Consider the following 12,750-nt stretch of genomic DNA (forward strand, 5'->3'; position numbering starts at 1 on the left):
ATAAATATGTCTGGTCATATACTGATGCATTCATGCATGAACCCCACAGTCAACTCAGGACAGAGTGGGTGAATAGAGTTAGATAGAACTTGACAGACAAACAAAACGACAGATGGATATAATGTATATAATTCTAACACATACATTTGTCGCTGAAATATCATTTAGATATTAAATCAATGATAAATTGCTCCTGAAGCACATAAATGAAATGGACTCATCTGAAGGCAGACAAAGAGTATCAGATGAGCTTTAGATTATGTAGCTTATTTGTCATAGGAACTTCTGCATTGGTTTAACTACCACACATCTGCTCACAATTGCATATTAGGGACAAAAAATCTTGCTGTCCTGTAAAAAAATTATATTCAATAAAGGAAATCAGAAATGGATACTGCAGAATTTCCAATAATTATACTTTAAGAAAATTAATTTACCCTAGTTTAACCCCCACATGTCCACGATAATTGCATGAGTTTCTACTATTTACTTAATGTGAAGAGATACAAACTGCAGCAGGGGTAAAGCAGAAAAAAAGAACACAGTGAAGGTCAAGGGAGTTTATTTAGAAAATTTTAAGGTTCAAAAGAAATGGCTTCTGCGCTCACAATGTAAAATAATTTAATCCACAGTTCATGTAAAACATCAAAAAATAAAGAGTGCAACAGAGATCCACAACTATCTCAGATAATACATTCTGTCCTTTTTAAAAGAACAAAATATTTACAAACACTTGTTATAAAATGAAAATGGCATGCCAGCTTGTCCGATTGTGCTGTTTTATTTCAGATGCTTGTCCAAAATAGGATTAACAAGGAATTTCAACTGTGCTACTGCAAACACCCCAAAATGGTTGGCCTTCCACCTTTTATTCTTGCTTTTAACTCTAATCAAACACCCACCAAATAAGAATTTGGAAATCAAAGTTTGGCTTAAAAATAAGAAGGGATGGTTGTTCAAATTCTCTGATTGTTCGAAATTTGAATTTCAGGAACACTTCCTACACAAATTGCATGTAAAGATCCTTTCATGAAATGTTTCCCACAGAGTAAACTTCTCAAACTCTTCATCTATAGGAGTTGTCTTTTGATAATTTAGCTTTTTCTGCCAAATCTACTGCTCCACACTCCAGTCCAGTTGGTGGCGGTAATGCAACAAAAGCTGGATTGTACACTGCTATTCGTCCACAGAAGTAGACGAAGAAGAAGGAGAAAAAGATGATGAAAACAGGAGGCTTGTGGTGCTTCCGTAGATTAAGCCTGCTCTTCTGAACAGAATGCTGTTCATTTTACATTTTATGGCTAACACAGATTTTGCGAGCATGTGGGATCCTTCGCTTCCAAGAATTTAGTTTCGTCCAGTTTAACCAACGAGCGAGTGAATCTGGGTAAGTCCCCAACATTCTGATGCTTTCACTGTTCAGTTAGTTTTGTTTACAAGCAAGCTTCAAATCGAGTTGGTTTCCATTCGCTAATGTTTGCATGAGATATGTTTGCGAATTTGTTCGTTGATTTTATCCTAGAATTGTGCACATTATATCATTCATTGCCCAATTAGAAAGCTTCGTATTGGTACAACGTTATTTTGAGATTGTCAGGAGCATTACAGTGAGTTAAAGATCTCGCCCAATGAAGTTCACGACAATGGCGTCACCTTGTAGGACGAATTAATCCGTGGCACATGTGGACATCCCGGAAATATGCCGAATTGGGTGGCATTGCCTGTTCTAGTCTTCACTACAAAATTGAGTTGGTTAGGCTCTAATTACTTTTCAGTGAAGTAGCCAGCCGCATTATGCGCATCCCCGCCTATGCATTACATTACATTACATTCATTTGGCAGACGCTTTTATCCAAAGCGACGTACAAAAGTGCATTTTCATGATCGTAGACAACTGCTGAACACGGGTTCAGTAAGGTACAATTGCTTATTTTGTACAGCTATTTCTAGCCGAGAACAATGAACACTATCCTAGTCTAACATCTGCAAAGCCAACTAGGCAGAAGAATAAGCCACAGTATTAGGACAAATACAGTTTACCAAGAAGTGCAGGGATGGGGCAACATGTAACAAGTGACAGGAAAAAAGGTTTTTTTTTTTTTTTTTTTTTTAAATAAATATTTATACAGCGTGGTGGTGGTTAGTCTAGGTATAGTCTGAAGAGATGAGTCTTCAGGCCACGGCGGAAGATGGATAGTGAGGGGGAGGATCGGAGAGGGACGGGGAGTTTGTTCCACCACTGGGGAGCTAGGGTGGAGAAGCTCTGTGATCCCTTTGGGCGGGTGGGAGGGGTTACTAGACGCCCTGCTGCCGCAGAGCGGAGTGGTCGAGCAGGCACATAGAATTGAGTCATGTCCTGCAAGTAGATGGGGGCTGTCCTGTTGGCGGCAGTGTAGGCATGGGTCAGGGCTTTGAATCTGATCCTGGCAGCGGCCGGTAGCCAGTGAAGTGATCGCAGCACAGGAGTGACGTGGGAGAATTTGGGGAGGTTGTAGATGAGTCGGGCAGCGGCATTCTGAATCATCTGCAGTGGCTGTATGGCACAAGCTGGCAGGTTTGCAAGGAGAGAGTTGCAGTAATCAAGGTGAGAGGTCACCGTAGCCTGGACGAGCAGATGGGTGGAGTGCGTCGTCAGGTATGGTCGAATCCTCCTGATGTTGTACAGGAGGAATCTGCAGGACCGTGATGTTGCCTTGATGTGCTCCTTGAGGTCCAGTTGGTCATCCAGGACCACCCCCAAGCTCTTGGCAGAGTGAGAGGCAGTCACTGTGGTGCCATCAACCGTGATTGAGAGTTCACGAAGCAAGGAGGTCTTGTACGGGAAGAAGAGCAGCTCAGTTTTGTTGAGGTTGAGCTTCAGATGGTGGCTGGCCATCCAGGTGGAGATGTCAGCCAGGCAGGAAGAGATCTTATCATTGACCTGTGTGGTCGAGGGGGGGAAAGAAAAGAAGAGTTGTGTGTCATCTGCATAACAATGATAGGAAAAGCCATGTGAATTAATGACTGAACCAAGAGATCTGGTGTATAAGGAGAACAGCAGAGGACCCAGTACAGATCCCTGCGGCACTCCCGTAACAAGTGGATGAGAAGCAGAGGCAGACCCCTTCCAGGTGACCTGGTAGGTCCTATCTGCAAGATAGGAAGCGAACCAAGACAGGGCAGTCCCGGCAATTCCCATCCCAGCCAAGGTGGAGAGGAGTATTTTATGGTTGACCTTGTCAAAAGCTGCAGACAGGTCAAGAAGGATCAGGACAGAGGAAAGGCGTGAGGCTCTTGCAGTGGCAAGTGCCTCCGTCACCGCTAGGAGTGCAGTCTCTGTTGAGTGCTCGGATCGGAAGCCAGACTGGTGAGGGTCTAGCAGGTTGTTCTGATGGAGAAAAGAGGTTAATTGTTTAAGAACTGCTCGTTCAAGGGTTTTGGACAGAAAGGGTAGAAGGGATACGGGTCGATAATTTGTTACATCGGAGGGGTCTAAGGTGGGTTTTTTGAGTAGTGGGGTAACACGAGCCATCTTAAAATCAGAGGGAACATGACCAGAGGAGAGAGAGGTATTAACAATGGAAGACCGATAGGGAAGGAGCTCACTGGAGATGGATTGGAGAACTTTAGATGGGATGGGGTCAAGTGGACAGGTGGTTGCGCGATGAGAGGTGATGAGTGATGCTTGTAAACTAAATGGTGTCATGGAATTCTGATGTGATTTGGTAAAAGAACAAAACATAAAACAATACCTGACATCCTATAACTACAGGAGAATAATACAACAAGGCGAGATTAGGAGTTGATTGATACCAATTTAGCATTTTGTCAGAAATGGGACAAGTACAGCATAAAGACAGGACGCGTTCACACGTAAATAATGGTAGATCCTTGTAAAAGGGAATTAACTTTTTTCTGACTGCTATAAATCGTACTGAAGAATGGATTTCTTCTTGATCTCTAAGTCCTTGATTGAATGTTTAATTGAAAGAGCTTTTTCCATGAGTGGGTAATGCTGCATGAACCAGCAGCTGCTCTGAGGCTCGCTGCCCTAATGCTGGCTAGCAGCCCAGCAGAGTTAGAGGCTGCCCAGCCATTAGCTGCTTGGTGACTGTGGGCTGACTGGAGCCACTTAGGCGAGCCTGTAGCCACAGGTAGCCAGGGTGTGCGAACCCTCCCCCAGTACAGAAGGGCCGCTGTTAGCCACAGACGTACAGTACCTCACGCCACACACCTACCCTAGGACATGGCTCTCGATGGCTGCAGCTGATCCTGCTATGGCAGCCGGTTCTCATGGTATGTCCAGATGGTCTAACTGGGGCACTGCACTGGACAGTGATGGTGACTCTGTGCCAGTCCAGGCAGCAACATCTCAAAAAGAAATGGGGGTGGTGAGATGGGAGCAGGGTGACCTGAGCGGGACCCGGTCAGCCAGCAAACGACAGCACCCCAAAATCTTTAGGACGAACCCCTAGAGCAGCGACCTCAAAATCCACATCAAGTGTCCAGGGGCATCCAGTGATGCCGCTGGTATAAACCAGTTCCACTATAAATCTGATGCAGACCAGTGTTCTGGTCACCTTGTGCTATGACCAGCCCAGTCTTCACATTCTGAGTCACTTCAGAAACTGTTTTCGTCACTATTCCGTAAGAAAACAAGAAAAACAAACAAACATAGAGGCAGTTTGTTAAGATTGTGCTTATAAAATTGATATAAGGTATCAATCAGGGACGATCAAATGGTTTCTCCCAGCTTATAATGCAAGAGTGACCACAGTAGTCAGTCAGGCAGAGTTTAAAGAATGTGTCAGCTGCTTCAGTAGGACCTGTTTTATTATGCCTCCGGAACGCCTTGAGGGAATTTCTTCAAATTTGGCGCAAACGTCCACTTGGACTCTAGGATGAACTGATTAGATTTTGGTGGTCAAAGGTCAAGATCACCGTGACCTCACAACACACGTTTTTGGCCATAACTCAAGAATTCATATGCTAATTATGACAAAGTTTCACACAAATGTCTAATAGGATAAAATGATGAAGTGATGACATTTTATATCCAAACTGGCTACTGGTTGGTGGAGGCATATCACCTTGAGGCGGTATTGTTAATTAAGGCTAAATACCTTCCCCTGTTTCTCTCCAGGAGCTGCACTTCTGCACACCTTTGAGTAGCAGTATGATGCAGGCAGGAGTCTGTCTGAGACGGGACACTGAGACAACACTACCAGAGCTCACTGAGCAGCACAGGATCAGACAGAAAGAAGAGGAACTCAGTGGACTGGAGTCTGTCCACATGGCAGAGTCAGAGACAGAGTGTGCTGCACCAGGACTCAACACACTGGAGCCAGAGTGTGTTACAGCACACAGTGGGGTCAGTGATGTACACCACACACACACATCACTGATTAAAACTGAAACTGATCTGGGCTCCACCCACACTGGGGATTTTAATACAGCAAATCTTTACAGTACAGAGCTGGGACATGTAACCCATCTGCATCCTGACCAAATCAAAACAGAGACTGATGATGGAGGATACCTTAAGGCAGAACACATTGGTGACTTGCTGGATATTAAATGTGTTAATATTAAAATGTGTGAAATGAAGTGTGAATCCAGTGAAAGTATAGTGAGTGATCTCATGAATACTGTGGTAAGTGAAGCTGCAGTTGATCACAAAGACCAGATTGAACCATGGCAATGTGCCGGAGAGTCAGAACCCAACTGTAAAAAAGAAATTAATGATGTGCCTACCAAATACGTGGATGTAAATCATCACTGTGAAATGATCACTGAAAGTGGTCACACCAGAATTGTCCAGAAGATTACAAACAATACCAACAAACATAATGATTTCCAGGCAATGGATGTGATAACTGAACACATGATAAATAATTCAAGTAAAAACCAAAGCCTTTTGAATTTCCGTCAAAAAAATATAATTCGTAGAAATAATGGTGCAACTAATACTGGTGAAAAGCGTTACAAATGTTCTCAGTGTGAGAAGTGTTTTAATACCAAATCTGGTTTAAAAACACACCTGACAATTCATACAGGTGAAAAGCCCTACAAATGTTCTCAGTGTGGGAAGTGCTTTAATTCCAAATCTGGTTTAAATAGACACCTGAGAATTCATACAGGTGAAAAGCCCTACAAATGTTCTCAGTGTGGAAAATGCTTTGCCACTATATCTAATTTAAATGCCCACCAGAGAATTCATACAGGTGATGACTCCTACAAATGTTCTCAGTGTGGGAAGTGCCTTTCCTCCATTTATACTTTAAATAAGCACCAGAGAATTCATACAGGTGAAAAGCCCTACAAATGTTCTCAGTGTGGGAAGTGCTTTAATGACAACTCTTGTTTAAATAGACACATGCGAATTCATACAGGTGAAAAGCCCTACAAATGTTCTCAGTGTGGGAAGTGTTTTTCCTCAACATCTAATTTAAATGTCCATCAGAGAATTCATACAAGTGACGAGCCCTACAAATGTTCTCATTGTGGGAAGTGCCTTTCCTCCATTTATACTTTAAATAAGCACCAGAAAATTCATACAGGTGAAAAGCCCTACAAATGTTCTCAGTGTGGGAAGTGCCTTTCCTCCATATATACTTTAAATAGCCACCTGAGAATTCATACAGGTGAAAAGCCCTACAAATGTTCTCAGTGTGGGCAGTGCTTTTCCACTGTAGTTACTTTAAATAACCACCAGAGAATTCATACAGGTGACGAGCCCTACAAATGTTCTCAGTGTGGGAAGTGCCTTTCCTCCATTTACACTTTAAATAGCCACCTGAGAATTCATACAGGTGAAAAGCCCTATAAATGTTCTCAGTGTGGGAAATGCTTTTGCAGAATATATAATTTTAATATCCACCAGAGAATTCATACAGGTGAAAAGCCCTATAAATGTTCTCAGTGTGGGAAGTGCTTTTCCACCATGTCTACGTTAAATTGCCACCAGAATATTCATACAGGTGAAAAGCCCTTCAAATGTACTCAGTGTGGGGAATGTTTTTCCCAACGAGGCACTCTATATCGCCACAAGATGATTCATGAAGGCGAAAAATCCTCCAATTAGTGTGGGAAAGGGTTTGATACATAATCTCATTAATTTCCATCAGCATGTTCATGTGCATGGAAAGCTCTACATATGTATTCAGTGTGAGTTTTTACTGAGAAATATTTTACTGCAAAATACCTTACTTCATCCAGATGAATATCCCTGAGTGTACAGAGAGCGAGATGTGTTTTTATAGAAATAAATAATAATTATCCACCAGACAATTCCTGCAGGTGAATAGGCCTGTATTCAGTGTGGGAAGAGGTTTTCACAAATACATGTTTTAAATTTCCCCAAGATTCATACAGAAAAAGCCCAACAAATATCAACTAAAAAATTGCATTAAACACTAGAATATTCATAAAGGTGAAATGTCTTAGAGATTTACACAGTGGGGGATGTGTTATTAATGAAATCAATTTTAAACTTCCACCCATAAATTTATTCAAGGGAGAATCCCTCCATGTGTATATACTGTGGAGAGTGTTCTTTTCAAAGCCAGTCATTAAAATGACCGGCACAAAATTCATACAGATGAAAAGCCCCAGAAGTGTCCCCAGAGTAGGAAGAAATTTTTTCCACAAAATCTAATTTCATTTCATTTATTTGGGTGAAAAACCCTACCTACATCAGTGTGGGAAGTGTGTTTTCCAGGCATATAATTTGTGCTGCCACCAAAGAATCACTGCAGGTGTAAAGCTTTTCATATGGCCTTAGTTTTTCAATAAATAATTTATTTTTAATGATGACAATAGAGCTCATGCAGGTGAAAAGCTTGAGAAATTCTAATTGTGGGAAGTATTTTATGCATGCAAACTTTGTGATGTACTTTGTGTAGGGAGTGCTTCCAACACCTGATAAATTGTGCCGAAATGCTTTTTATTTTTCATAAATCATCTGAAAAAAATGGCCTTTTATATGTACTCAGTGGAAGGATTGTTCATTTTCATAATTTAAATTTATATTGAATCTTCACCAAACATACTTTATCATGACAGGCTGTATGAGTCTGTTCATTGCAGGAAGGTTTAACGTGACACAAGGAAAAATAATAAATTTGAGAAGTTGTTTGCACAATGGGTCATTATGTTTATTTCAACACCAGAAAATCCGATCATGTGATTGTAACACATGTAGCTCTTTTACAGACTAAAGGAGATTTTTCGACTGAGCCTTCTTATTGGTGCTTATTTCTATGATACTGAATCCTCAAACAAAACTTTTCTAACAAGTTGTTAGGTGTAAATTTGCACTTGTAATACATTTGTGATATTTTTTATGTTAATGTGCCCTGTCACAGGCAAACATTTCCTAGTAGCAGTGAATAGTTCTCCCAGTGGTTTTCCTTGCTGATCATACATGATTTGAAAACCAAGATTCAATTTTTCTTTAACAAGTGTGTGACCATTTTATTCTTTAGAAAAATGTAATTTTCCTTGAGGCTTGAAGGCTGAAATTGTTTGAAATTTACACCAGTGTAATTGAAAGAAACAAAGTGAAAAGTGTTTGAATATGCCGTAGATAGAAATATGGTAATGTGCATTGCTAATACGTATTCTAAAAATGATCTTGACAGTATTGCACTTTTTGGTTATTTTTCTGCCAATGTAGAGGCTGTAGTGTGTATGTTGGCTAAAGCTGACCAGTAGACTTCAGTCCAGACTCTCATATCATTTAAGGATATGTTTCACTCCTGAATTTTCAATGCTGTATATGAATTGTGTATGAAATTAATTTACATATCCTGAATCTCGTCCAGTGCACGCTGGGATAGGCTCCAGCGCCACCTGTGGCCATGCCCAGGATAAGCAGGTATAGATAATGGATGGATGGATTAATTTAAATTGTGAATATACACATACCATGCTATATAAATTTCTGTATAAATTGTATCTGTTTCTGTATGGGTCATTGCTTCCTGCTTTACCACCCGTTCGTAAATGTAGTTTAATTCCTGCTGAACATTCCTCCTAACACTAAGTGTGCAATAAATAAATTTGACTCCCATGGTGTGTGAATAGTATTAATTATTTTACACGTTTGGAATGTGTCTGAGCATGTAAGTGTTTTTTTAAGGTAAATATGTTTTTTAAAACTAATCTGATTCAATTACTAGACATTTTTCACGGATCCATTTAAGGCTTGAGTTGATTTTATTCATTTTGGTTCTGCGTGTGTGCAAGGTCTGTTGTCCCTAGTATGCAAATGTGTGTGGACATGGTAGTTACAACTAAGCAAAAGTTCCCGAAAGAGACATTTGGACACTCCCAAGAAGACACTAGCTAACCAAAGGATATTGTGGATCTTTATAGGTGAAAAATACTATATATTTTATACTATATGCTCATGGAAGAAGTGTGCTGAAATTAGCTCCTTTCCCCCCATGCCTGTCACCCTCTCCTTCCTTCTCTGCCTCCCTCTCCACCTTCATCTTCTTGGTCTCACATTGCCACCTCTGGCAGCATTTGGTCTGTAAGGTTGTAGAACAGCCGTTAGCTATCTTGTGTCCTAATCCATTTATTGAGATCCTTCGATTACATTTTTAGTCAATTAGCCCACCCCCATCAATGTCAAACACATCCCACAATTTCACAACCCTGGCCTAAACCCGCACAGCAGTAAGCCTAAATGGATGAAAAGCCCTGCCTTTGTGTTCTGTGTCAGAACTGTTTTAACACAAAATATTCTTTAGATATACACAAGAAAATTCATACAGCCCTACAAGGGTACACAGTGCAGGAAACATGGAGAAACCAAAACGTATGAAGGTACCCTGAAATAGATGCTGAGAATGTGCACTTGAACCACACGTGCATTGTTTGATCACAAGTCTAAAATTGTGGAGCTCAGAACCAAATCAAGTTAAAAAATGTCTATTGTCCTGAACATAATTGAGCTCACTGTACATTAAAGTTGCAAGCAGAAAAATTGTTCTGGTGAAAAACCATACAGCCTTTCTACAGGCTATAGGGGCTTTTCCACAGAACCTTTTCAAAGCACTACTACAGGGTACTGACTCCTCAAGTAGAATTTAGAATTTTTCAGGTGGAAATATCCACTTGCAATTAATTCTTCTTGTTAGCTGTAGTCTTGCAGCACACCTCTCCTTTAGCATAGTAGTGCAGTGTATAGTTTGTCTGTGGTATTCCTTGCTGAGCATATTTTGGACGGGCATTTGAAAAGCAGCGCAATGTCTGGGGCAAACTGGCATCACATTTTCTTTAATGGCAAATCTGACCATTTTACCATTCACATTTCCTTGTAGTCTGACAGCTGATATTTTTTTGATGATGAAATTGACACCAGTGTGAGTTGGAGTTGTTTGAAAGAAACAATGTGAAAACTGTTTGCATATACTGTAGAAAGAAACATGGTTGTGCCTTGCCAACATGTATTGTGAAAACTTTGCAGTACTGTCCTTTTCAGTTCTTTTACTGCCAGCTTAGTGGCTGTTATGTGTATGTCAGCTGCAGATGATTATTAGACTTCAGACAATATGGTATCTCAGTTGATGATCTTTGTTTCACTCTTTATTTTTCGCTGTTGTATACGAGTTGCATATGAAATAATTGTAAATTTTGTACTGTATGTGCACATGCCCAGGGCTTTATGCCATGTACATTTCCATATAAATTATTTTCCTACAAAGTGCCATTGCTTTCTGCTTTACTACCCATGCTTATCAATGTGGTTTCAATAGCAGCAGCAATGTAGCAGGTTAATCGTAACTATAGCCTTACATTAAAAACACAAATATAACTTATTTATCTATCATAATGTGCTTAAGCAGAGTTGCCCAGTCTGGTGAGGGCATGAGCGTTATTCCATTTCTGGGTGGTTAATGTACTTTTTTACACTAATGTCAAGACACTGCAGAGTTCATGCCTGGCTTTCATTATTTACTGTATGTCTTGCAGTGGGCAATCTCATTGGTCCAGCTTTATGACATCTTGGCATACATGTGTATTGTTCACATGGTAAACTTACCAGTTGCTGATGACCATCCCAAAGGCAAACATGATGGGTGCGTCCAATTCGGCCAGAAAAATACCGTAGGTATGCATGAGACCTCGGGATGCTTTGAGTTATGCAAAATCGATTTCATGCGTGCGTCGTGGCCCAGGGACCAGAGACCAGGGATTGCCATTCTCCGTGAAGCCCGCAGACTCCAGTGGTTACCTGAGGTATTGCAGTTTAGTAAGCCCCTGGTGTCAAAAATCTAATTTCTCCATTGAACTCCATTCAAAACTATGAATGTACTCTGGCCAAATTAAATTATTTTGGGGAAGACTTTTAAACTTTTCAAATTTCTTCACACCGAAGAAAGTGTGACAGTGTAAAAGCGAGTCCCACAGATGAAGATAAAGATGTATTTAATTCCAGTTTGGTCCACATTGTTTTGTATCACAGTGCAAGCACCTGCATACATGGGCACACCTGTGCTTGAACAAGTATGAGGCTGTGCTTGACTCATCGATGCAGAAAAGGATTGAACTGAGAAATTTTCCTGCACAAAACTGAATATCAGAATACTCTGAGTATTAAACCTTGACTTAGGATTACATGAATCCACTGTCATTATTGTTTTGATTATATTGTAATTTCGATATTATTACTATTCATATTACTAATAATACTGTTACCTACCAGTATATGTTCTTGTGTCCATTGTTCATGGTGATGAATGAATGAATAATACATATACATAAGTTATAAAAATGCCATACGTTGCTCTTAAACTAAGATGCTATTATGTTGATTCCACCATATTATCCTTTTGACTGCATTGTTATTTTGATATTGCTGCAAATATCCTACTGTTACTTAAAATGTTATCAGGTGTAGTACTTCTGTCTTTGCATGATGATAGTGCTGGTGATCACAAAGAGTATGACAAATAAATAGGCCAGCATTAATAAATAATGAAAACAGATTAATGCCTTTAATTTGCTCTTAAATTACTTTTGAGATGATGCTATGGTACTGATTAAGGTGATAAGGTGATCTTAAGAATGTATAGTTATGCATTCTTAAGATCCCGGTGAGAACTTATCGGAGAACACCCAGCTAGCAACTGCGCCTAGCAATGCAGTGATTGTGGTAACTCCCAAATCGATGAGGAGCTGCTTTTGCTTGCTTCTTTACACCAAGATAAGCGTTCACTAAGCAAATAGCCTACCAATAATACCAGTCTGGTGTGTGCTTATTATAAATGAATGTGAACAGGTGGCTGTTTGTTTTCCATTAATCATGTGGAGCACCCAGAAGATGAGGCTGTCAACGCAGCAAGCAACTGAGCACTTTTAAAATAAAACACTTAGCTAACATAAAAAGTCAAATATGTTAATGACTGAAATTAATTTCTTTAAAAAATATGAAACACCATTTAAAATGCCTGAAGGCTCTCCAGAAGGACACTACATGTAGACAGTTTTCAACAACATTTAGTGTCTCTAATCTCCAAATCTGGAGCCCACTCCATGACTTCCCTGGGTACCAACCCTCTTGTTTTCTCTTTAGATTACATTTTTCTAAACATAAGACAACTAAAAAAACAGCTTAGTGGCAGCGTAACTGTAACAGCTTTTAAATTTACAGAGACGGGGATCTTGTTTTTGGTCTCCTAGCATCCGATTCCTGCCAGAACACACTCCAAAAGCCGTACTAACTTTTTAAAATAATAATTTCATTTATTTCAAATAAAA

The 12,750-nt window shown here is 40.1% G+C and overlaps 1 protein-coding gene across 2 annotated transcripts in view; it reads left to right on the plus strand.

Moving 5' to 3' along the window:
* Nucleotides 1-9,052, plus strand: part of LOC118219968 (zinc finger protein 260-like) — a 73,423-nt gene extending 64,371 nt beyond the window's left edge. The window contains exons 1-2 of one of the 2 annotated variants that reach the window (XM_035403521.1): nt 1,003-1,387; nt 5,123-9,052. In XM_035403521.1, the coding sequence (XP_035259412.1) occupies nt 5,156-7,063 (1,908 nt within the window). In that variant the 5' untranslated portion in view covers nt 1,003-1,387; nt 5,123-5,155 and the 3' untranslated portion in view covers nt 7,064-9,052. Of the gene's footprint in view, nt 1-1,002; nt 1,388-5,122 lie in introns of those variants that run through there. The other variant, XM_035403520.1, reaches the window with a different exon arrangement.
* Nucleotides 9,053-12,750: the final 3,698 nt, after the last annotated feature.

Source organism: Anguilla anguilla, chromosome 2 (assembly GCF_013347855.1).
Source record: "Anguilla anguilla isolate fAngAng1 chromosome 2, fAngAng1.pri, whole genome shotgun sequence".
Lineage (NCBI taxonomy): Eukaryota > Metazoa > Chordata > Actinopteri > Anguilliformes > Anguillidae > Anguilla > Anguilla anguilla.